Here is a 26,628-nt window from a genome sequence, read left to right as displayed (position 1 = left end):
TCTTTATTTAGCAACAATAAGATTTCCCACCTCTATCTATCTCTATCATAGGACAAAGCAAGAGTAAACTGTTGGTCCAGGCAGGATAATGTTTATGCAATCTATGCATTTTTTTTTTTTACTTTCTCTAACCATTTTGGCAATTGAAGTCACACTGTTTTACTCTCAGATGATCATTTTAGTGTCTAATAATAACAAACAATTTTCTATTTAACGCAAATCAGTACCCAATGATAACTAAGGCATAGTGCATCATTTTCATGGTGTGTAATGACTCTAGGTATCTTGAAAATAACATGCCCTCCTGGTGACACGTTTAATTGTCGTAATTTATTCTAGAAAATTAAAATTGTCAAATAGCAGGTTAGAATTACCATTATCTGGTAGCCTTGGTCTCTTGGGTTGCTCATTGTTGCTTTCCCCTAGCTTTCTCTTTGCACAGTCAACACAAGATGTTCCTGTGATAACAGTATTAAAAAAAATTGTACACATGTAATAGATCTAGTTGGAGCCAATATTTTTTTTAAAGTCCTTAGGTTTATCTATTACAGCAGTGTCCAACATGTTTGCCAGAATTGTGGCAAATGTATTAACAAAATACATGACCAAAAAAAAATTAACTGTTTTGAGAGTAGAAAAATATGCAATGCTTTGAATTGTTTATTAATAGAATTAGTGAGAAATCTGATACCTTTTTATTAAGTAGTGCAGGGAAACAAGGCATAAAATCAGAACACATCACAACTCCACCTCCAATTTTTTGTCCAGTATCTGTGACCTACATTTTAAGAACATAAGATCAGGCCAGTGGCCCATCTAGTCCAGCATCCTGTTCTCACAGTGGCCAACCAGGTGTCTGGGGGAAGCCCGCAAGCAGGACCCGAGTGCAAGAACACTCTCCCCTCCTGAGGCTTCCGGCAACTGGTTTTCAGAAGCATGCTGCCTCTGACTAGGGTGGCAGAGCACAGCCATCATGGCTAGTAGCCATTGATAGCCCTGTCCTCCATGAATCTGTCTAATCTTCTTTTAAAGCCATCCAAGCTGGTGGCCATTACTGCATCTTGTGGGAGCAAATTCCATAGTTTAACTATGCGCTGAGTAAAGAAGTACTTCCTTTTGTCTGTCCTGAATCTTCCAACATTCAGCTTCTTTGAATGTCCACGAGTTCTAGTATTATGAGAGAGGGAGAAGAACTTTTCTCTGTCCACTTTCTCAATGCCATGCATAATTTTATACACTTCTATCATGTCTCCTCTGACCCGCCTTTTCTCTAAACTAAAAAGCCCCAAATGCTGCAACCTTTCCTCGTAAGGGAGTCGCTCCATCCCCTTGATCATTCTGGTTGCCCTCTTCTGAACCTTTTCCAACTCTATAATATCCTTTTTGAGATGAGGCGACCAGAACTGTACACAGTATTCCAAATGCGGCCGCACCATAGATTTATACAACGGCATTATGATATTGGCTGTTTTATTTTCAATACCTTTCCTAATTATCGCTAGCATGGAATTTGCCTTTTTCACAGCTGCCGCACACTGGGTCGACATTTTCATCGTGCTGTCCACTACAACCCCGAGGTCTCTCTCCTGGTCGGTCACCGCCAGTTCAGACCCCATGAGCGTATATGTGAAATTAAGATTTTTTGCTCCAATATGCATAATTTTACACTTGTTTATATTGAATTGCATTTGCCATTTTTCCGCCCATTCACTCAGTTTGGAGAGATCTTTTTGGAGCTCTTCGCAATCCCTTTTTGTTTTAACAACCCTGAACAATTTAGTGTCGTCAGCAAACTTGGCCACTTCACTGCTCACTCCTAATTCTAGGTCATTAATGAACAAGTTGAAAAGTACAGGTCCCAATACCGATCCTTGAGGGACTCCACTTTCTACAGCCCTCCACTGGGAGAACTGTCCGTTTATTCCTACTCTCTGCTTTCTGCTTCTTAACCAATTCCTTATCCACAAGAGGACCTCTCCTCTTATTCCATGACTGCTAAGCTTCCTCAGAAGTCTTTGGTGAGGTACCTTGTCAAACGCTTTTTGAAAGTCTAATTTTGATTTCACCATTTTTACTGCAGAAAAAATTGATTCAGACCCGCATTGAACTATAACTGGAAAAGACCTTTGGAATAACTGTATTTTGAACCACAAACTCATTTTGATTTAAAATGAGCATATATCGTAACAATTAAATCATCTTTCAAATGTTGAGTGCTTTGAAGTAAAACCACATCTGTCTCGAAAAGGCTTCTCTCCAAAGAAAGAAGCCTCACAAGCTATTAAGATAGTTGTGAGAATTGTAGATCTCAAAGCGAAATGGATTTTTCATGAATTCAAAAACAATTCTGTACTTTCCAAAGTCAGAAAAGGATGAATTTGATTGTTAAGGGCAGAGGATGGACACTCTTTTGAACTGGTACATATATAAAATATTTTTTTTTAAAAAAAAAGATGGTAGAAGTGAAGCACCAATTCACCACAAGTCAATAGCCATTTTGCCACATGCAGCAAGTGGCAATTGTGTTGGACACCAAGGATCTATTAGGATTCATATAGTAATCCTGTGGCTATTGCTTGCCATGCACAAGGTGTAGTTAGCCTTTTTTGGCAGGAGCGCTGCCAACCTTTCAGAGGCCACACTACCAGTAGCTTTGGCCACTCGGCACTCATGCAGACACAGACAGAGGCATAGAACTAGTGTCCCCATTCCAGCAGTTTGTCTATTTCTTTTTCTTTGCTGCTGTCACCAAAATCAGGGATTAGGTCCCTGAACTGGAAGTTAACAACCCTTCCATACCCTTTACTTAATCCTGAAAGGTATGCAGATGTGGACCATTTTTTTCTTTGGAAGTAATGCATGTGGAACAGGAGCAGCTACCTGTGCCCAGAGGTATAATGCAGCTTCCTAAGTAAATTTTTCCTTCCAATTGATAGCACAGGTTATCTGAGAAGGAGGGGAGAGGGTGGGGGTGGGGTGGCAGTGGCCATGGTACCTCAGAATCCAAACAGTCAAGACAAAGCAAGTCCACAGACAGGTAAAATAACATTTCTGTGTTAAATTGTGGCTATGGATTTTATAATCTCAAAATAAACATATGAATTGTCCTTCAATAGTATTACTATAGGGTTCTGCTGATAGGCGCAACTTTTTTGAGATAGTTTTCCAGTGCTGCTTATGCACTAAAATGCTGAAACAAAATCACTGAAAAACATCTGCATAGAACGCTCCTAAATTAAAGGCTTACTTCACTGACACATGTTTTGGAGGAAATGCAAGGTTTCAGATCTACTAGAGAAGGAGGTGGGTTTTTTTTTTTTTTTTTTAAATGCTATACAAAATACGTTTACATTCAAACTAGGGAATGACTCATGACTGTAAAATCATGCTCTCCGATTCTTCCCAAGACCCCACCTCGATTCAATATTATAAGACACACATGGAAATAAAAAATATAATAAAAACTATACTTAACCCAAAAGTGTTGTACTGTCCACCCGATCTGCATCTGGAGAAAGAATCAAAACTAAGTCTTGAACGAGACTGGATAGGATTTTGCTTCATTTAAAAAACAAAAAACCTATAAATACAGCTTTTCAAAGTTATTAATAAGATTGTGGGGATATTGCTAAATGCAGAGACTCCTTATCTATGAGTATATTCATGTTACTCCTTACACACTATTGTGGTATAATAGCAATATTTCCCATGACAGAGTAGCTAGGATTTTTTTTAAAAAAAATCACGAATACACAAAAGTTTATTCAAGATACGCTTGGGATAAGATAATGCAACTCTTTCCTAGAACTACTGGGTCATATTTCACATACGTTTGAAATTAAAACCACTTCAAATATTTGAACTCATCCGTTTAGAACTCCCACTTGAAACTTGCTAATCACAACAGCATAAGCTAAGGGAGAGCATATATCAGTTTGGGTAATCATGCAACCAAATTGTTTTGATTTATCTCATTGTTTGACGCTCACCCAATCCGTATAAAAAATATGCAAGGTTTTTAATGACCTCGGTGTACTGGTATGCAAGCTTGTGAATTACACAGAATTCTTTAGACAAGTTCCACATAATTAGAGAGTTTATCTATACATGTCCTAAGAGTTTAATCAGAGAGGTAATAGAAACTTGACTGAAGGAATGGTGTCAGTTCCATATTCAAACACAAGTTAAAATAGCTGGAATCTTTGTATTAACCTTGACTGAAGTGTTTAAAGACACGCTTGTGATGTTCCTATATTAATGTATATATGGTAAGTAGTGTTGTTTTAGAAGATACATGGTAAGTGGAGTGAAAGAGGGGGAGTGAATGGGCAGTAGAATGCGTGATGATTGGCTCAGTGTTTAAAATAGCTGAATGTATAAAAGGAAGAGTGAGAGTGGAATCTGGGGGGCGGAGAAGAGAAAGAGTGGATTGCTTGGTGGGGTTTGAGAGAGTTGTTTGCCAGGAGAGCGTGAAGAAGGAGGGAGGTGGAGTTCGGATTAGTATTGAGTAAAACCATATGCTTATGTGCCTTAAGAAGAAATCTTGTTAATCTTGTTAGCTTTGTTATCTTTAATAAATACTTAATTTGGTTTACCAAAGGCCTGATCCTTGGCTGGGGTTTCACAGACCAGAAGGGAGGGTAAGGTAATGACCAAGGCTGAAGGGGAACTGTAACAAATGGTGGCAGCGGTGAAGAGAATAACAATACCAGTATTCAGAGTCTTTGGGAATACTAGTATTAGGACGTGACTGGTGGTTGCCTAGCAGGGGGATCTGTTGAGATCTGTGCTAGAGTGGATAGGTAAACCATAAGAGAGTGCGGTCCGGACTGGTGGAGTCCCTGGTGGTGCCTAGTGACAGGCAGTAGCCACGCGCAGGTAGGAACCTGACAGGGAGAGCCAGGGAAGGACGCATCACAATGCTCTGCTAACAGTTTCTGCTAGCTAAGACACAAACTGGACCCTGCTCCCAAGCATAATTTGGGTTTGCCTGTAGATAGTTTGTAAACCTGTGGCATTTTAACATCTTTGCTAAATCAATTTATTAGTTACGCATAGCACTCTCTACGTGACAAATAGTAATAAATAGATTGCGATTTTCTGTTTCTTTTTAGATGCATTTATGTTGTTTTCCTGTGTTAATCTTACATTCTGTTTAACATTGTATTTGTTTGCCCTGGGTTGTTTTGCCAACTGCACCAGTTTATTGACTAGCCTTGACATAATATAAAGGCAGAATAATGAGATGTCATCTGGCAGCGGTCTGCAGGGTGGTGTGGTGTTGATCATTTGGCTTCCAACACAGAGATTGCTGCCAGGAGCCGAGAGAGGGAGGGGAGGTTGGTGCAAGCACACCCAATCTGCTGCTATGACTGTCTCCTTCTCTGTTACCAGCAGCGACCTCCCCCTTGAGAAACCAGGTGAGTGGTGTTAGCCCTCCCCACTCTGCCAACTGCTACTGAAGACATCTAAATTAAATAATATGTGTGTGCAGTGATTCATGTTGGCTAAACTCTGGTAGCTTGTAAATTCTTGGAGGATGTCCTCCTACCCAGCTGTAAATAAAGGTTTGGGAGTAGCAGCTGCTAATGTTCAGATTCAGAATAAAATCTGGCTGGTATTGCTTTGATTGTATTTAGTACATTTTCATCCCGCTCTTTCTCCCAGAAGGAACCCAGGGCAGCAATTTAAAAAGCTACCTCAGAGTAGTTCTGAGACTGACATGCGGATGCTACTATCTGCAGCAATCTCAGGATTGCAAACAGGCCTTAGATGATGACAATGGCATAGACAAAAGAAGAAGCAACACAGAGCTAATATTGTTGCAATCAGTACATCAGTGCTATCTACACCTTGTTCCTGGCTCCCCCTCCTCTCATGGATGGGTTCCTCGTTGATCATCTGCTGTGCCCACTGGCCTATGTGTGTTGTTGTTTAACACCAGATCGGTACACAATAAGACCACACCTATCCATGATTTAATTGTGGGTGAAGGTGCCAATTTGGTGTGCATTACTGAGACCTGGGTGGGTGAGCTGGGAAGATCTGACCCAGCTTTGCCCACCTGGATACTTGGTGCAACACCAGGATAGGCTGCAGGAACAGGGAGAGGAGTTGCTGGAGTCTACAAAACTTTCCTCTCGCTGCCAGGAAACCACTCTCTCTTGGAGTTGGCTGTGAGGGCCTACACCTGGTGTCAGGCCAAGGAGACAGTAAACTAGGGTTGCTGGTGGTGCACTGTCCACCCTGCTGCCCAGCAGCTTCTCTGACTGAGCTGGCGGAGGCCAACTCAGCTGTGGTATTGGAAGAGCCCAGAACAATAGTCCTGGGTGATTTCAATGTGCATGCTGAGGCTGCCTCTAGTGTTGCAGCTCAGGATTTCATGGCTTCCATGACGACCATGGGGCTGTCTCAAGTTATCACCGACCTGATGCATAGGGCAGGGCACACCCTCAACTTGCGTTTTGCTCCAGATGGAGCAAGTGATGGTCTGGAGATGGGGGGGTGGATGTCACCCCATTGTCATGGTCCACTTCCTGGTGAAGTTTAGACTTACGGCTCCAATCCTTCCCTGCAGGCATGGTGGACAGATTAAAATGGTCCACCCCCACAGCCTAATGGAATCCACTGGATTCCTGAATGCCCTGGGGAGTTCTCAGTAGATAGAGCAGGTGACCCTGTTGAAGCCTTTGTCACGCTGTGGAACAGCAAGGCACATTGGGCTCTTGACATGGTTTCCCCTGAGTGCCCGCGCTGGCATTGTGGAGCCCGGTTTGCACATTGGTAAACCAGTGTACTAAGAGCAATGAAACAGGCTGGACGATGGCTAGAGTGCAAGAGGCAAAAGACATGCCATGAGATTGATCTGGCACAAGTAAAGCATCATAACCTTGCCTACTGCGTGGCGGTGAGGGCAGTGAAGAGGGCCCACTTCTCTGCCTCCATCACATCCTCAAGTAGCCGTCCAGTGGAGCTTTTTTGTATTGTCAGGGGTCTGTTGACATCAACTCCAGGAAATGGAGTTTTAGACCCTTCGGACGCTCACTGTGAATTGTTTGCAAGGCAGTTTGAAGGTAAAGTAGCTCGCCTCTGTAGCAATTTTGATGCCCCATTCACATCTACTATAGTCCCCAGTGGGGTGTCCAGTGCAACATCTGCTGCAACTTCTTGGGAATGGTTTCAGTTGATGTGGCCTGATGACGTAGACAATGCGACCAGCAACGTATCTTGTCGACCCTTGCCCTTCTTGGCTTATTAAAGCTTGCCAAGGGGGTTAACCGAGTGGATCCAAGGTGTGGTCAACGCATTGTTGCGGGAGTGGTTCCAGCTGCCCTGAAAGAGGCAGTGATCCGACCACACCTGAAAAAGCCCACCCTGGACCCATCAGTTTGCGACAATTACCAACCGGTCAGAAATACCCCCTTCCCAGGGAAGGTGATTGAGAGTTGTGGTATAGCAATTGCAAGTACTCTTCGATGAAAGAGATTATCTTGACCATTCCAGCCTGGTTATGGGACTGAATCGGCCTTGGTCGCTCTGATGGATGACCTTTATCGTGATAAGGACGGGGGAGTGCGACCCTGTTATGCTTGATCTCTCAGTGGCTTTTGATACCATTAACCATGGTATCCTTCTGGGCAGACTTGGTGAGATGGGTATCGGAGGCACTGTTTTACTGTGGTTCTGATCCTATCTCCAGGGTCGTTTCCAGAGAATAGCATTGGGTGATTGTCTTTCGGCCCCCTGGCAGTTGTGCTGTCACATCTTGTCACCAATGCAGTTTAACATCTATATGAAGCCCTTGGGAGTGGTCCTCAGGAGATTTGGGGCAAGGTGTCAGCAGTATGCTGATGATACCCAGCTCTATTTCTCTGTAACATCTGAATCGGGAGAGGCTGTGCAAGCCCCCTGGACCACTGCCTGGATTCGGTGGTGGGCTGGATGAGGGCCAGTAAACTGAGTCTGAATCTTAGCAAGATGGACACTAGGTTTGTGGCTCCCAAGTTTGGAAAATTGGTCAGTTGCCTGCTTTGGATGGGGTCGTACTCCCTCTGAAAGAGCAAGTCTGTAGTCTGGGGGTGCTCCTGCATCCATCTTTGTCACTAGAGGCCCGGGTGACCTCAGTGGCTAGGAGTGCCTTTTCTTCGGCTGATAAGACACCAGCCATTTCTGTACTGGGATAGCCTGACCACTGTTGTCCATGTCACTGGTATCCTCCAGGCTGGATTACTGTAACGTGCTGTATGTGGGGTTGCCCTTGAGTTTGGTCCAGAAGCTGCAGTTGGTGTAAAATGCGGCGGCAAGACTGCTCACTGGGGCAGGGTATTGCCAACATGTCACCCCCGCTGCTGAAAGAATTGCACTGACTGCCCATTTGCCACCGGGCCAAGTTCAAGGTTCTAGTTTTGATGTACAAGCCCTACACAGCTCGGGACCAGGATGCCTGAAAGACCGTCTTACCCCTTATATACCCAGTCAATCACTGTGCTCTGCAGGTGAGCGCCTCCTGCAGATACCATCTTATCAGGAGGTCCGTTCTGCACAACACAGGAAACGGACCTTTAGCGTATGGCACTACCCTTTAGAATTCCCTCCCCTTAAATATTAGATGAGCACCATCTCTTTTTATCTTTTTGGCGCTTACTGAAGACCTTCCTCTTTCAACAAGCCTTTTAAGTTGAGACCTTATTCCAGTCTGTGTCTGTGTTGGGATTGCTTTTTAATATGTTTTTAAACCATTTTTAAAAAATATGTTTTTAAACCATTTTTAAAAAATGTTTTTAAACCTTTTTAAAAATACATGTTTTTAACCCTTAAAAAAACATTTTTAAAGATCTTTTGTTTTAATATATTTTAAACTATGTTTTTATGACATTTTAAAGTTTTTTTAGTGCTTTTGTTTGCTGCCCTGGGCTCGTACTGCAAAGAAGGGCAGGTTATAAATCAAATAATAAACAAATAAACAATGCACATCAAAACAATTACATGGGGTTTTCTAGTGATTTGGGATAACACATTTTTCTTCTTTTCCCCCCATCCACAAGAGGTTCCTCATGAGTTCAGTGCAACAGTCCCTGACACAGTTTTGCAAGCATCATCAAAGATGGGATAGGTCAGTATGTAAGCCACCTTCTTGAAATTGAGATATATTCCCACTGACAATACCTATTAAGATGTATCTTTTGCTGCATCCCAGACTCGAGTTATTTCTTCCAGAGTAAAAGAGCTAATATTTTCCCTATCATTTAATCAATGCATGGTTGTGGGTGAAGTAGTAATTACATTATCTATTAGTGATTGATGGTACAGACAGAAGGGGTGGTGGTTGTCACAGACTTAATTCACAGATTTATGTGGCATCAGAAGCAGAGTTCCATAACACAGACTTAAAGAGATATCCCTTATTCTAGAAAGAGCTGAAACCTCAGGAACATGGAGAATAAAAAAAAAAGTTTTGACACAATGTCTTTTATATTGTTTACAGTACCTGGACTCCTCTGTTTGCAGATCTGAGTAGTGAGATCCTGAACATACTCGGGAAAACGTTCAAAGCAATCCCCATAAGATACTACTTTTATGCCATGTAGAAGCATATCTGCTTGAAGTTTAAAAAATTGGTCTTCATTTTCTTTAAGCACCAGCATGTAATGTTGTAGATCCACTTTGTGTTTAACAATGTTTAGAAACAGGGCCTGAAATATCTGATCCCGCAGCGTCTCTCCACAGCCCACAAACAAAAAAGATTTTGTTTGGTACAGGTTCTGCAGAGCCTCCTGTAAAGACCAAGTACTTCGTAAGTCAAAAAATTAAGTCACATACAGTGTAAAGGTTTAATTTTAATGCAGCCTAGCTTCATAAATAGCCATTTTCCTGACGGTTTGTAGGGAGTCAAAATTGCTTCCAGCTGAACAGGACATTTAAGGGAGTAGGATTTTTTCCCTTCAGGTTGTCAGTCACTATGCCAAATGACATATAATAGTACATTTGGGCTAGTAGATGTTTTGCAAACTAGTGTTTTTTAGACTCTGGATGTGAAAAGCCCTTGCACTTTTATGCCCAAGGAATTTGGTAGCATAATCACATGTTACTTTTCCTAGTATATACATATATTGGAGGTATTTTGTTAGCGATCCTGATCAAGAGGTTGCTGAGACACTGTCCATATCCTGCACTGGGCCCAAGCAAGCTTGGTTCAGTTTCCTTCTCAGCAATGAAGTTCACTAGAGCAGCCTGCAGCAAATCCTTATTTTTCAGCTTGACCAATCTCACAGAGTGTTGTAAAAACAAAATGGATAAATACACATACAGGCCTGAACTCCTTCAAGGGAAGCTATAATACACAACACAAGTCATTCTGGCCTTCCAATCACCAAAACAGGGTTTATACAATAGAGAGATCAGTGCCCCTCATACACTGTGCATGCATTTAACATGTACACAATATCAAGAAAAAGGCTTTATTATGATTACAGATTAGAACTGGCACATACAAAACATAAGTATAAAAAAACAGTGTAACTAATGTCAGCAAGTAACATTTGAAAATACATAATTCCTCCTCATACACAGAAGCCACTACACTACACAATAGGGTTAGTCTCAGGAGTTGGAGGTCACAAAGGGCAAGCTCCTCCTAGTTTCACTACAAAACCCACATCACATTGCATGAACTTAACACACTGACAACAGAATGGGCAATGAAGTTATAGGCCAGCCAGCCTGGTGCAACCTTGACTATATAGCAGCCATCGACCTTTCAACCATCTACATTCAAGCTTAATCAATCTGCAATAAACAATCTCTGTTCCAACGTGTCCCTACCAACTGAAATATGCTTCTGATTTGTAGGTCATATGGCTGGGAAAAAAAACGTTCTTAGTCTCAAGATGCACATACCATCACCTCAGGGTCTTGAGTCACATCTTTATATCCTGAGGGATCCAACACCATTCCACAAGGATCAGTGTACAAACCGTGAATGTGAAGAACTCCATATCTGATGTGTCCTTTTGCCCATTGGAGAACCTCAAGAAAGCGAAACAGTTAATACTACCAAGCATTATGCAGAAAGAGACCAGGCCTTCAAAGGGGCATATGATTCATTGATTTTGGTGATAGTGCTATCACTTCCCTCTATTTTAAAAATGCATCTAAACCTGAAGAACAAGTGACAAAATTGCAGGGTACAATGTCTACCAAACATATTTTGTTTGCTAACTGTTAAAGGCTTGCCATTATTTATAGAGGATTGTATTCAACTAAGTCATACTCAGAGTAATTTAAATTCATGAACCTAAAATAGTCATGTCTATTAACTTCAGTGGCTCTACTCTAAGTAGGACTAGCACTGAATATTTATTTATTTATTTGATTTATATCCCACCCTTCCTCCCAATAGGAGCCCAGGGTGGCAAATACTACCCAAAATGTCTAGGTTGCAATATGGTGCTGAAGAGCTAGCTTACAAATGATTAAACATAGAACAACATTCTGCAATAAGGCATTCCCTCATAAACACAAATTCTGTAATAGCAATATTCTAAATAAGGGTGGGACGGGGGGCATCCACAAATTAAAATATTTCATGCATATGTATTTTTATTTTTAAGTGGTAATACAGCAATGTTCTAGAAAACAATAGGATGAAAACATATCTATCAATCCAGCTTTCTTCTATAGAGAAATGTTAGCACAAATTAATCCAGTTACCGCAATCAGGTGGGCAACAGAATGTTGTCAAACTTGACACCTATTTAACCAGCAGTTTCAAATTAATTAGACCTTGCAAAAGACCCTGTGATGTTGCTGTATGTCTTTGTTACTGCATGGGGACAGACTTCTTTAGCTACTTACGAAATAGGTTTTTTTAAATGATTTATGGCCTTTCAAGCTAAAAGGATCATTTTAAAAAATCTATTTAATACTACACAGCTAAAAATAAAACAATAAGTATCAGTAGACACATTTTTGTTTTGAGAGAAACACTATATATCTAGGGAACATTTCAAAGATAAAGAATTTACTGCCCACTGTTAAAAGAATGCAAAATAAAAGGACAATGAAGAAAAACAGCCTTGGATCTCCACCTCCATCCTTGCACATATATGTTTCATTCAAATGGATATCTCAGGCTGCTCTCATTCATTTCAATAAAGCTTGTGGGAGACTATTAGTGTCTGCAATTGCATTTTGTAAACAAAGAATGGAGGCGGTCAACTTCCAAAATCATATTGGTTTTATCTAGAGTTGGAGAAAAACAGTGATACAACCAAAAAATTGTGAAACTAGCTCAGTATTTCAAGGAGAAATCAAATGGCAAATCATTTTGCCAATTCAGCACATTTACAAGTTGGGAGTAAATCACATACTCAAAACAACAGGTCTTCTGATTCAACATGCATATGATTGCATGTTTCCAATCAGCCTCCAATTCCCTCCCTCTATCCCCTGCTCCCCAAAAAAACAGCATGGGACATTTTTAAACCTTTGGATTTACTTTGGATCAACACATCTTTGGCATTTTGCAAAGCATTTAAAAAAAAAAAGTCCAAACAAAACAAATGTTTCTCCTGATATTTCAGGTTTGCATGGATTGACACAATTGATTTGCTTCAATTGCTGTCCTTACATTGGAGGAATACTTAATACTACAGCTCTCAAAATGAGCTACTAAAGGAACAATCTGCCTGCTCTGTAAAAGTGTATGTTTTCCGCATATAATCAACTGCATTCCACTATAATGGGAATCCACAGAGAGTGGCAAAGGAGGCAGCTCTTTGTTATTTCAACAGGCATTCTGAAATCTCCAGAATTCAAAAACCACCTCAGAACAGAACTTTCTGGAAAAACAAAATTGCAGCTGCTCCGATTCTCTGTCCCCCAAAAGTATGCTACCTTACCTCTGAAATACAGCTGAAACCAGAAGAGATTATTTTGAGGGGGATGAAACAGCTGAGAAATTGTCCTTGTGAATTTGGTACAGCCCTAGTCTTAAAGCATACCTTGTCCTTATCTTTCAAGTCAAGAGATTCCATAGGTTTACTCTGCTGCTGACCAAAGATTTCAAGTAAGTTGTCATAGTTCGTGGTAAGGACCATAGTGCCTCTCTCCATTAGTTGGAGAACTGACTGCAGAACAACAGGATTCTGAATGTGCTGCTCCAAGTTATCAAAGACTTCCATTAGACAGTCCTGGAAAAAGTTGGGTTTGGCATCTCCTGTGCGCTGGGGGGAGAAAAGAACAGCCACAGAAAGACACGTATATGGAGGCCTTTAGTGAGACAATACAAAAACCCTGAAACCACTAAACTCCATGGAGGATAAGGCTATCAGTAGCTGTGTTCAACCTCTGCTGTTGGAGGTGGCATGCTTTTGAATGCCAGTAGCTGGGAATCACAGGTGGGGAGAGTGTTGTTGCACTCAGGCCTGCTTGTGAACTTCCCATGGGCAACTGATTGGCCACTATGAGAACAGGATGCAGGACTAGATAGGCCTATTACCTGATCCAGCAGGCGCTTCTTCTCATGACATCACAAGCCTGCACAAGGTGCAGCCCACAGGTCATGTATTCTGGTGTGCTAAGATCTCAAGCAACTTTGTTTTGGTGCCTGCCTAGCAACGCCAGAACAGACCGTTTTAACAATTTGGTATTGAAGGCAGCAAAACTTCGCCTCCAATAGTTATGAGGACATAATTTGCCAGGGTGAGTGGAGAGAGTATCAGAAGGCTGTGGGCTATGGTGCTCTACATAAGAGTTTTTCTAGGGATAGGAAATAGCCACTTGCCAAAAGAGCTCTTGCCTCCTGGTGAAGCTACATTGCTGTCTTCCACAGACATATATTGATGGGGAAGGGAGAAAGGCACACAGGCAGTGGAACCCGTGCTGTGCTGATGCTCGCAAAAGGTGCCTTTCTTTCTCCCATCCCTATCAAGTGAAGAGGACAGGAGAAAGAAAGGTGTGTTTTGCAAGCAAAAGCAACAAAGGGGACCTCTCCCGTCCTCTGCTGATGCTTTACAAAAAAGGCCTTTCTTTCTGCTTGCCTTGGCTGTGTGCACCAGTTTCCAGTACGGAACAGATGTACACAGTGAAACTGAATGGGATTTTGTTCCCACTTGTCACAAGCAGGGAGCTATTTCCTGTTTGGCTGCTGATTGACAGGTGAGCATGGTTTGTGGAAAACGACCTTGCAGACCAAGATTGACCCACAGGCCAGAGGTTCCCCACCACAGACCTAATGTAATTATACAGCCTTTCCCTCCTGAATCATTCCAAATATTTCCCTGCCTACCAAAAAAAGTGGCAAAATGCCCTTCTCCAGTTTGCCCTGTGCAAACATGATGTTGAATTAGGGAAAGGTATTTATTTATTGATTGATTGATATCCCGCCCTTCCTCCTAACAGGAGCCCATTTCTCAACAGTCCTAGCCTAAAAGTGGGAAATTGCCAAGCAGGGAGTGAAATCCACTCTACTCTTAGAACTAGCAGTGGGTACAACTCTGAACGTAGTATGGAAGGGTCTGTCTCTCCCCACCTGCCCACTCCCTGCCAATAGAAAGGCAGGCAAAGGTAAACACTGGAAAAGAAGACTAAGGAACTGGAGACAGGATTCAAGGCTGGTGGTTCTCTTGCATTTCCTTCGACTCCAAGTAAAAAATTGCTTATCTCCTGACAAACACAAAGCTAATCTAACTAAACTCTGGCCTAGTTTAAAATTTCTAGAAATTATATTTTAAACTGAGTGCAACTGATTTTTCAATCAGCAATGTTTAACTAGTTCAGATGATGGTCTTGAACTACGTTGGAGACTGTTTGGAATTCCATGAAGCCAGAGACGTTTGATCAAAGAAAGGCTCACAACCATATTGGGCCCTACATAGATTATTTTATCAACGAACCTCATACGAGTAAGAATGAAAATAAGAAAGTAAGAATTGTGTTGCTGGATAAGATCAAAGTCTGTCAAATCTGCTATTACCAGGAACAAGTCAAACGCTTCTGGAAGCTAACAAGTATGGCATGGGGCGGTAGCCCTACTGTTTCATCCCCAACATGTGGTTTGGGTGGGAGTGTGTCCTAAACAGAGGGTGGTCCTATAAGTGAAGAGCTGTCTAGACCAAGGCCAATATAAAGATAAAAAATCCACCACTCTAGCAGTGCTACCATTGCAACATTGCACAGAGTACCAAAGTTCAGAGGTAGTCTAAGAGAATCCTCAGTTGGCATATGCCACCTGTTCCAAGTCAAGGGGCCCCACAGAGGGTACCACACTTGAGGGCCCCCAAAATCTTGGAGTAAACACAGGCTGTGAGGTTGAGCTTACCTTATTTTTGTGAGGTAGACAGGGGTATTGTGTGTGTTCTTTCCATGAAACATTTCTCCAACATTCTGCAACCTCCCTGACTGCCCACACTTCCTGATCCAAAAGAGCCCCATGGGTGCTTAACCGAACTGCTTAACTGAAGCAAGGAAAGGAGGATATTGAAAGCCTGAAAATAGTGCTAATTTTGTTTTTAATAAAAGTCCTTTTTTAAAAAAATCTTTTTGCATAAATTTATTTCAAAGTGAAAAGACTACATTTAAAAAACTAAACAAACAACTCTCAAGTGCATGATAGGCAACCTCCCTGCACCTATAAGAAAGCCCAGCTAAGGATGTTATGAGGTTTTCAGGAAGTGCAGGCACCCAGAAAAAGTGTAGGGTGAAAACCACCGGAAAGATGATCTGTAGGACACCCACAAACACACCTTGGTCACCCAGAAAGTAAGGTAAGTGCAAAAAACAACCCTCTGCACCCCACCCATGAGAATTTCTCTGAAATTTGCCCTTTGATTGTTTTCGAATGCTATTTCTTTTCTAATTGAGAATGTTTAAAAAAAACAAGAAAATTTTGGCACGATAGATTAAGCCACATAAAGGACAGTAACTACCTACATGACTACAATCTCACAGCATACTGATACTGGATGGGCAGGAAAGGGATCCTCAGCAGGATCCAAGTATACAGGATCAGCTATATCCTACAGTAATGTTTCAAGTATCACTTGTAAAGCAAGTGCTTACCGGCGACATCTTTCGGATTAAGTCATGTGCAACTACAAGCAAATCTCGGTCTTTGACCACTTTTTTGCGGAATTCAGACACATCCCCCGGATGTAGCACCTCAAGCTGATCAGCTGCTTCAATGACTGCTTCAATGCAGCTCCGCCAGGAACATAGGGCTGGAATTCCTGGTGCTACAGCGGCACTCACTCCCATTCCAATGACTAACAGTAAGTCACAGGGCTGCTTCCGTACAAGGCTTTTCAAAAATTTCCTAGGCCGTAGAAACCAAACAGAAATTCTGTTTTTGGTCACAACTGACATAGCTATATTTTGTTATTCAACTGTATAGTAGATTAAAAACATTTTATCAATTGTTCACTCACTTTTTATGAAAAAGCCAAAGGACTAAACTGCCTGACTATCATATTCTAATGTTTTCTTTGTTATGCTCTCACAGCTTGTTGCAATTTAAACAACACAGCTTGTTGCAATTTAAAATATATATATTAAAATACAGTCGAGGCACCAGGGTAGACTAGTAAAGCACTATTGTAACTTTTTAGATCTACGCTGCTTTTAATTAAAAGCTTCTGCCCTTTTATTGCTCCCTGTTGAGTACTTAACGAATGAATAACTTCACTTAATTGCTCCTTAATTTCAGTTCCTATCCACATTACAAAGGCAGCTTCACTTTCTGATTTCCTCTCATAATATCCTTTTCATGTTTATATAGCAAAATAGTGTAGGTTTATTATATAAAATGAAAAACCAATAATGGAAGAAAATCAGTAATTAAAGCCACTGTCTCCACAAGAACAGGAACTGACATCACAGGGGCAATTGAGAGTCTTAAAAAGCAGGAAGCTTTTAATCAACCTTGGAAAGGCGTTTTGATGAACTGAACTGAGTAAACATTATAGAAAGCAATGCTGCTGCAGCACTAAAGGGTAGAAGCAGCTCTAGTGTGGAAAACACCACAGCCCCTCAATCTAGCCAGCTACTACAACCACACGGGGGGGGGGGATGGGATTGAAGAATGTACACTGCCTTCAGCTCCTTGAAAGAAGGCACAATAAAAATATAATAAATAATCACAACAAAAAAGAAAGAAATATTGATAGAATTATGTAAGCTTTCACTGACAAACTTGTTCCTAAAGAATATTCATTTTTTATGCAAACAACAAAATAGACTTTGATATTTATAAAATGGCAACAAGAGTGATCTACACAGAATTGTTGCAGAGATATAAGGGAGAGGCTCTTAAAAGTGCTCTATAAAATAATTATCAGCAATAATCCTCACGTACCAAAAGCTGAAACGAGTTTAAAGAGTTATTTTCACCTTGATTTTTGTTCATTTCTATTTGTAGCTTTTTCATCTGAATCCATTTCTCTTGCTCCTGTGAAATAATAAAGCAAGGATTCGGTAGATTTTAATTACAGCTGACAGATTAATCAACTTTATTATCAAATCTTGGACCGATTAAAAAAAAATGGCTCCAATTAATTGTGTCAACCTTCTCCCTATACCCTTCAACCGACAACAGTATACCCAACTCTGTTGGATCACAGCTCTCTCTGTAAAAGGCGTCCCAGCACACTCAGCCAGCCTTTATGAAATGGACATGAAAGGGACTCCTAGCACATTTGAAAGAGTCCACCACAGCAACAGCAGTAAAACTTGATCCCACTTGCCATGTGCACCCTGCAACCATTCATTGGTCTCAGTCACCAAGCGGATGGAGTACTTAACTGATATATTGTACAATCACCACTTCTTTTTTGCTGGCAAGGCTTCACTGTATTGATGGGGAGGCACGACATTTCTTGAAGTATGTACCATTGGGAAACCCTGTTTTCATTTATGGGGAGGGAACTGCGTGTGCAGGCTCATGTTCAAGCACCTTATAGGGCAATGGAAAGATTTTTTATTTTGAAGATTGGGAGAAGCAAGTGTAGAATTGCCTCTAGTTACAGCTAGACCAGGCTACTCCAAGAGTTTGGAGCCTACAAGGTTGTTATTAATTTATAGAGTTATTTTAGTGTTACTTGACATTTAAACAATGGTCTTCCTGAAACAGATGTTTCAAATCCCAGCTGCAGAATGAAAGCTAAATATTAAAACCTGGGTTCTTTCAAATATTGGTATGGCTTGTTTTACTGATGCTGAAAAAAACAAAAGCATTCTTCCTCTTTGTCTTTACCAGAAAATATGGATAAAATATGCCTAAAAAAAATGTCTTTCCCCTGTCGATATGTTTATTTATATGCAAATACAGTTGAGTATATGACAACATGACATTCAATTTAAATTTATTTAATTTATTTAATCCTCATATTCTGCTGCCCAGACATTTTTCTCCCAACCTGCCTACAATGCCAGAAGTGAGTCAGGCTGGGGAGAAAAGTGCCAGAACCAACAGAGTGTGACAAAGTAAGCTAGGGAAGGGAACACGTTTCCTAACCTGGATGCTTCTTCTGCTATAACAAGACACACATCCCATTTTATACATGAACCGGACAGACACAAAATATACTTTTGTCAAACTTTAATATGGTCCAAGGAGGCTTCAACTGTGACTCATATTTGAGTCTCAGGATTTTTTTTGGGGGGGGAGATCAAGAGATCACATCAGCTACTTCACTTTCTTGAACCACGAGACATATTAAGAAAAGCTAGCCAAGGTTATCTCCATCATTTTGCAACAGGCACTTATGACCACATACATGTCAAACGGACATACTATTCCAGAATTAGTTACAAAAGAAAAGTAATTCCAGAGTTTTTCTTCCTGATAGAAATATGTTTTTTCCCTCTTGTTTAACATTAATCTGAAACTATACAGTCTATTTTCTCATTTCCTAGACTTCTTTCCCTAACTAAGTAAATAGCATGCACCCCAAGACCTATTTAATAATTATTACTGTGCAGGTAAGCAGTTTTAATATATGAGGGGTTTTTTCTGGAAGACTACTACAGATTGCTCCCTACATCCATCTGCAGCACAACACATGTTGATTCCCCACACACTTTCTGGAAGCCTCCCCGTTCCCCAGACACACACAACAGAATTTCAACACCTCCTAGTTCTCAAAACGATCCTACTCAGAAAAATGCTACAAAGCTATAGCAGTCTGAAAAAGTCATATCTCTTTCATAGAATCATAGAATAGTAGAGTTGGAAGAGGCCTATAAGGCCATCGAGTCCAACCCCCTGCTCAATGCAGGAATCCAAATCAAAGCATTCCCGACAGATGGCTGTCCAGCTGCCTCTTGAATGCCTCCAGTGTCGGAGAGCCCACTACCTCTCTAGGCAATTGGTTCCATTGTAGTATGGCTCTAACAGTTAGGAAGTTTTTCCTGATGTCCAGTCAAAATCTGGCTTCCTGCAACTTGAGCCCATTATTCCGTGTCCTGCACTCTGGGACAATTGAGAAGAGATCCCAGCCTTCCTCTATGTGACAACCTTTCATGTACAGCGCTTCTGAGAGTTCTTCAGCCAGTTCCTTCAATACTCTAGCATGCAGTTTATCAGGCCCTGGAGATTTGAACTCGTTCAAAGTGATTAGGTATTCCTTGATCATTTGTCTATCAACCTCAAGCTCCAATCCTGCCCCTTCTACTTCATGTTTCCCGGGAGGGTCATAGACGCTTTTTTGGGAGAAGACTGAGCCAAAGTAGGAATTGAGCACTTCTGCCTTTTCTTTGTCATCATTTTGCCTTCCTCATTGAGTAGCTGTGCCACCATTTATTTTCTCTGTCTTTTACTTTCTTTCTTTTATTTTATTACGGTCATAGACCCGAACAAAACATGAAAATACAAATCTTTGATAGATATACAAGAACAACATTTATACAGGAATATACTTTTTATAAAAACAATTTTTATGAATAATTTTTTAAAAAATGATAATATAAAAGTAAGATAAAGCACAGTTTTGATGTTAAGGACGTTTGATCAATATTAGAGCTGTTTTTTCCATAAGGCTTGGGCAATATAAAGAAATTTAGCAACTAACTTAGTAATATTTTTGTTTTTATCTGACAGAAGAAACCGTACTACCCCGTCTGGGGAACTTCCCTGATGCCTTGAAGTAAGCGGCAAGATGAATTTAGTTCTAGGTTCATTATATAGCTCACATTGTAGAAGAACATGATATAAAGATTCAGGGGAATTTGAATTACAGACACAGTAACGATGTTCTATAGGGATTCCTAGGTATCGGCCTGTTAAATAAGCAGAGGGTAAGCAATTAAACCTCGCACGAGAAAACAAAAATCTATAATGGGGAAATGTTAGTTCTGTTAAATATGACAGTTGAGATGAAGAACAAAAACTCAGCCCAAAATGTAATGGGGAGCAGGATGTAGTTGCCTTAGAATATAAATACTGATAATCAAGATCCCTTATTCTCTGGCTGATGATATAATTGGCCTTTTCAGAGTCCCAGGATGATAAGAGTTCTGTGGACAGGCCTAAACATTTTAGCTTATTATTATAGATTTTGATCCACGAGCTTGTAAATGGGTCTCTCCATATTAAGTGGAGGTACCCTAAAGAAGGACCAGAATAAGCTACCTTGTTCCAGAATCTAAAGGCATGTAGCCAGGCCGTGTGTTCTATCGAATTTATTCCAGCCTCGAGTCTAAGACCAGCTGGGGAAGCACAGTTTGGCATACCGAAAATGGCCCGTAAAAAGCTCGAAAGAACCCTTTCTACTTTTTTATTGAATTCTGTAACCCAAATTGGTACTCAATAGAGAAGATGTGAAAGTATTTTAATTTTAAAGATTTTCATGGCAGCAGGGATGTAACAGCCTCCTTTAGTATAATAAAATCTAATAGAAGCTCTGGAGACGTTTTGTGCTGATTGAATTACAGTCTGTATATGGAGGGACCATGAAAGTGAGGAACAGAATAAAATACCTAGGTATTTAAAAAAATTTACTTGCTCAAAAGTTTTATCTTTTACTTTCCAATGGTGTGTCAGTTTTCTTTTGGAGAAAACCATTATTTTAGACTTTTGGAAATTAATAGCAAGAAAAAAAATTTCACAATAGCACATAAAGGCCCTAAGAAGGCGTTTAAGGCCAATCTCCGAATAAGACATCAGAACCGTGTCATCAGCATATAATAAAAGGGGACAATTTAATCCTGCTAATTTTGGGGAATGAAAATTTTCATTGCAGCAAATTGTGCTTAAATCATTTAAAAAAAGATTAAATAGGGAGGGGGCCAAAACACAACCTTGCCACACTCCTACTTGTGCTGGTATAGGTCTGGTCAATTCACCGTTTATCCCATATCTCACCCTCAGAGAAGTACTATGGTATAACTGGCTGATTAGAAATAAAAGACGCTTATCTATAGAGGTCGCATTTAGTTTGGCCCATAGAAGATTCCTTGGGACTGAATCGAATGCAGTCTTGAGGTCCATAAAAGCGACAAAAAGTCCCCTATTTTTGTTGCTCATATATTTTTCTGCCAGGAATCGTAATATTAAACAGTGATCAATAGTGGATCTATTTGGTCGAAAACCTGCTTGCTCGGGACCCAGAATATTTTTTTCTTCTATCCAGGATTGTAGTTTGACATTTAAGAAGGATGCATATACTTTGCCCACTACAGATAGAAGACTGATGGGCCTATAGTTTACAGGATCATCCTTATCACCTTTTTTAAATAAGGGAATGATGACCGCTTCAAGCCAGGATGAGGGTATCTTCCCAGTCAAATTTATCTGGGTAAAAAGGGATGAGAGCAGTGGAGCCCACCATTGGATGTTAGTTTTGAGTATTTCTGGTAAGATTGTATCTATTCCAGGGGCCTTTCCGCTTTTTAGATTTTTAATTAGACATATTACTTCATCTTGGGCAACCGGCGACCAATCAGGACAAGAATCTAAGCTGACCTGAGGCGATAATCCATAGGAGTTATCACTATATTTAACAAACTGCAGGGGAAAATGGTGTTCCCAGATATCAGATGGAATATTACATTGCTGAGAGTTTGTAGAACCTAAAGCATTTGTAACAATTGCCCAAAAAAGTTTGGAATCGTTGTTTAGGGAAGCATTTATTAGAATCTTCCAACTTTCTTGTTGTACCTGGTCTTTTTTGGGGGCAATTAGCTTTTTATAAGTTCTTTTAGCTGAGTAATATTCAGGAGGGAGATTTTTTGCGTTTGTTGCTCTATAGATATTATATATTTCTCTTAATACGTATTTAGCGGCCTTACATTCATTATCATACCAATTGGGTTTCATTTGGTTTATTGGACTGTGAGGACAACTAGCTTTTTTAAAAAACTTTTCCAAAGCAGAAGATAGCTTAGAATATTCTAACAAGATCTCTGCACTAGAGTTCAAATTTATTATTTGATCTCTAGAGTTTAGGGCCGTTGGAGAAAATAAAAATTACTAAGTTTAATCGAGCCACTAATTGGACCAAATAAATCCCAGCAAGGTTAATTTTATGGTCTTTAGAGCTTCTATAATAACGCAGAATTAAAAATTCTGTGTTAAGTTCACCCCAAAGGGGGGAAGCCTTCAGGGTATCATTATTTGGGCCGATTCTAGCATTTAGATCTCCTAGAAGTATAAGTTGGGCCTTTGGATGTTTATGTTCTAGGTGGATTATATAGTTTTCCAACTGTTGCCAAACTAAGATCAACCTGCCCTTTGAAAGAGATGGAGGTATGTAAACATTTATTATAAGAATGGATGCCATATTTAATTCTATTAGAGCTGCAATTGCTATTTGTTCACAAGGGGCAGTTTTCTTAATCTTTGCAACAACTCTAGAGGAAATTAATATTGCTAGACCAGCCTTTGGTCTTCCTCTGTTTTTTTCCTGAATAGCTTTTAATTCTAGAGTTTGAAAACCGTGCAAAGCAATATTTTTGATGGACCAGGTTTCTTGCAAGCAAATTACATCATAGGAACTCAAAAATTCTAGACATCCAGGGCTATTTAATTTTGAAGCCCAGCCAGCAACATTCCAGGAAACAATTTTTATCAAGTTCAAATTTAGATCCCTTTTTATTATTTTTTCCCTTTGTGGAAGACAGGATAGTTCAGTGTGGACATTTATTATAGACTTAAAATGACAGTTTGGTTTCTGTGCAAAGATTAATGGTGAAGGAGAAGTTTGTCAGGTTGATGCGTGAGTCTCATGCATTATTGCCCCGCACATTATATTGGGTATACATACATTTGAATAGCGTTGTGGCAGAATTGTTTGAGAAGCCTTTGGAGGGGATAATTGCTTGTTAGTGGGAGAACCCAATTCAAAATCCTCCAAAGCTCTGGACCCTGTTCTTTTGGCTCTAAGGTTATTGAGAAGGTTTTGTAATTTATTTATAACCACTGTTTGTTCGCAGTCAGTAAATGAGTGGAAACTATTTACTAATTCTGTTTCCCCTTCACACATAAAATCGAACGAAATTTCTTCAGTTGGCTTAATATTTGCTGGATTTGTAAACTGAGATTTCTGGGCAGTTATCGATGTTGATAAAGAATAAGAGCTTGCCATGTCTATAGTGATATAATCAGAGATAGCGGAATTGGATGCTTCCAAACCTAATTTTGACTGCGATGAAGAGTGCAGGAAAGCCTCCTTTTCTGTGGACGTAAGTGGTCTAATTGGAGATGACTGGTTTTTCGATTTGTTATGGGTAATAGAGGAAGTTTGATCCACTTTTGTTTCACCCGTTCCAGAATTTAAAGAAGTGCTACTTTCCTCTAAATAAGATTTGTCATTTTCCATTGGTAAAAAAGGATTTATTGGCAGCATTTTTTTTGTAACTAAAGATATGGGTTTAGCTATGTTAGTAAAATGTCTGAACAGTTATTCCGTGTCTGTTAAAGAGATATGAGTTGGCTATTAACCGGGCTGTTGCTATCGATGATTTAAAGGTGAGTAGGACCGATGTATTCATTTGCGGGTCGTAGAGAAGTTCCATATTTTGTATATCGCCTGGTCGTAAGGTTACCATTCCCAGAGTTTGAAGAACGTGGCAAATCCTTTGCTTTCTCATAGCTACTTTTTCATTGGTTCTGAAGATATCGGAGATTTAGCACTGCAAGCTTGTTCGGGTTATATTTAAGAGACCAATGATCATTACCATTTTTCCGATTCAGGTTTTTTTCGTTAAAAGAATATTTAACATTTGTAATCCTTGGGGTGGTATCTATGAGATAATCAGTATTTCCAGAATTTGTTAACATTTCAGAAGGGATTCTGGAAAGTTCTCTCACTGAGGTTTGTGTAGATGCCTTTGACTTTGAAGTAGTTACAGTAGTCAGTTTCTTTGCTTGAGTTTCTGTTTGAAGTTGGGTTTCAAGCAGTTTATAGAGTTTTTGAAGATTTAACTTCTTATTTTTTGCATATTTGAATTCTTTGAAGTTTTTGTATTTTATTTTTCCTTTATGTAAAATCCGAGGTTTTCTGTCCTTTACCCTTTTGTTTTTTATAGTTACCGGATTGTGTGAGGGTAAAGTACATTTTAAAGGTAAAGTTAGTTTATTTATTCCTTCCATAAGGAATTTAAGTAATCCATTTATTTCTTCTAAAGAATTTTTAATATTTTCAGTCTCTTTTGCCAGCTGTAATTGAAGGCATTTTTGACCTGTTAGCCAGCTGTAATTGAAGGCATTTTTGACCTGTTAGCAGTAGTTTCTGACCAATTTCTTCCACTTCCTTGTTGGCTATAGTCTTTGTAAAACAGCCAGGAAATGACTGGTCTTGACACAAAAAATGACCTTCCGGGTCCATTACATTACTAGAAAAGGAATCATTTGAGGAAGATTCAGGGTCATCTGCTGCTATTTGTTTAAAAGGTAGCTGCCCAAGGACCTGTGGCGGTGAATTTGTTAAATTAGTTGGTGATGACTGGTCGTTTAAAATTGCCCTGACAGCTCCGTAATGAGGGGTTTGTAAGTTTTCAGAGACCTCAGGAACAGAGATGGTCTCCTCAGTTTGATCAGAATAAAGCTGTTCCTTTAAAGCTGTATCAGGAAGTTTGACTGCAGCACGACTCTCTTTACTTTCTGACTTATCTCTATCCTTTAGTAGAAAAAACTTGGTAATTTTAGGTTGAAAACCCCCCCTTAATGGGCTCTTCCAAGCTTTCGTTAAAATTTAAATCTTGTTCATAGCACTTCTTTCTTGTTTGAACCATTTCTTTTTAAAACAATATAGTTTTTCTTTAAAGTTTATTTAATTTCAGAAGGTTGAAAAAAACTGCTCTTTAAGCTCCCAGTTGGAATTTGGGTGAGTTATAAGTTGGAGGATAATAATTACCCCACGTTTTTAGTCAGAAATAAGTATTCCTGCAGGTATTTGGCTCAAGGTTTCTTTTCATTTGCCTACGGGAAGCCTCAATGACTCACCATTCAATGATAATGAATCCGTTTAAGATAGCAGAGTTATTTTCACAGTCTTCAAACTTTGGAGAAGGTATGGTTACAAAGTAGTTAATCACGGATAGATTAGATAAACTTTTTTGAAGAAATGGTCTTGCCATCCTCATTGAGTAGCTGTGCCACTATTTCTTTTCTCTGTCTTTTACTATGGATGTACCTGAAGAAAGCTTTTTTGTTGCTTTTAGCATCCCTTGCTAGCCTCAGCTCATTCTCAGCTTTAGCCTTCCTGACGCCACCCCTGCAATTCCATGATACCTGCCTGTACTCTTCCTTTGTGGCCTGGCCTTCTTTCCACTTCCTGTATGTGTCCTTGTTTGTTTTCAGGTCATCTCTAAGCTTTTTGTGAAGCCACATTGGCTTCTTCTGCTGTTCCCCCCTTTTTCCCTTGTTGGAATTGCTTGCCATTGTGCTTTTGGAATTTCCTTTTTTAGAAACTCCCACCTATCTTGGACATCTTGATAAATCATTAGGGTGGCTTGCCATGCAACCATACTTACAATTGTTCTGAGTTTATTAAAATCATCTTTCCTGAAGTCCAGGGTGCACGTATGGCTACTCTCAGCTTTCACTTCTGTTAAAATCAAGAATTCAAGTATGGTGTGGTCACTTTCCCCCAGAGTTCCCGTAACTGCCACTTCATCCACCAAATCATCTCTATTGGTTAGAATCAAGTCCAGGATAGCTGATCCTCTGGTTGCTTCCTCCACTTTCTGTAGTAGGAAGTTATCTCCAACACAAGTCAGAAATTTCTTGGAGGGGCCGTGTTTGGCAGAATTTGTCTCCCAACAGATATTGGGATAATTGAAATCCCCCATTACTACTACATCATGCCTCCTCGAAACATTGGCAATTTGCTTTTCAAAAGTTACATTCTCATCTTCTCCTTGATTGGGTGGTCGGTTGTAGACTCCAAGCACCACATTCCTTTTATTCCTTGCCCCATTAATTTTAATCCAGATACTCTCGGTGGAGCTACCAAGCTCATCTTCCTGTATTTCTGTGCAGGGATATATATTTTTAACATATAGTGCAGCTCCACCTCCCTTTTTATTCCTTCTTCTTGAACAAGTTGTATCCTTCAATTGCTGTATTCCAGTCATGGGAGTCATCCCACCAAGTTTCAGTTATACCTAAATACAATCAGGGCTGCATGATTATAT

The 26,628-nt window shown here is 40.1% G+C and overlaps 1 protein-coding gene across 6 annotated transcripts in view; it reads right to left on the bottom strand.

Annotated features, from left to right (window-relative positions):
- The window catches only part of FAM118A (family with sequence similarity 118 member A), a 43,584-nt gene that overhangs the window by 3,994 nt on the left and 12,962 nt on the right, over positions 1-26,628 (bottom strand). For 4 of the 6 annotated variants that reach the window (XM_061582436.1, XM_061582432.1, XM_061582431.1 and 1 more), the window contains exons 2-8: positions 17,386-17,443; positions 16,060-16,312; positions 13,002-13,223; positions 10,897-11,025; positions 9,488-9,773; positions 3,476-3,508; positions 375-458 (exon numbers count right to left, since the gene is read on the bottom strand). In XM_061582436.1, coding sequence (XP_061438420.1) covers positions 375-458; positions 3,476-3,508; positions 9,488-9,773; positions 10,897-11,025; positions 13,002-13,223; positions 16,060-16,312; positions 17,386-17,432 — 1,054 coding nt within the window. In that variant the 5' untranslated portion in view covers positions 17,433-17,443. Of the gene's footprint in view, positions 1-374; positions 459-3,475; positions 3,509-9,487; positions 9,774-10,896; positions 11,026-13,001; positions 13,224-16,059; positions 16,313-17,350; positions 17,444-26,628 lie in introns of all 6 variants that reach the window. The other 2 variants (XM_061582434.1, XM_061582435.1) reach the window with 1 other exon arrangement.

This window comes from Rhineura floridana, chromosome 8, assembly GCF_030035675.1.
Source record: "Rhineura floridana isolate rRhiFlo1 chromosome 8, rRhiFlo1.hap2, whole genome shotgun sequence".
Classification (NCBI taxonomy): Eukaryota; Metazoa; Chordata; class Lepidosauria; order Squamata; family Rhineuridae; genus Rhineura; species Rhineura floridana.
This window is presented reverse-complemented; position numbering and strand designations above follow the sequence as displayed.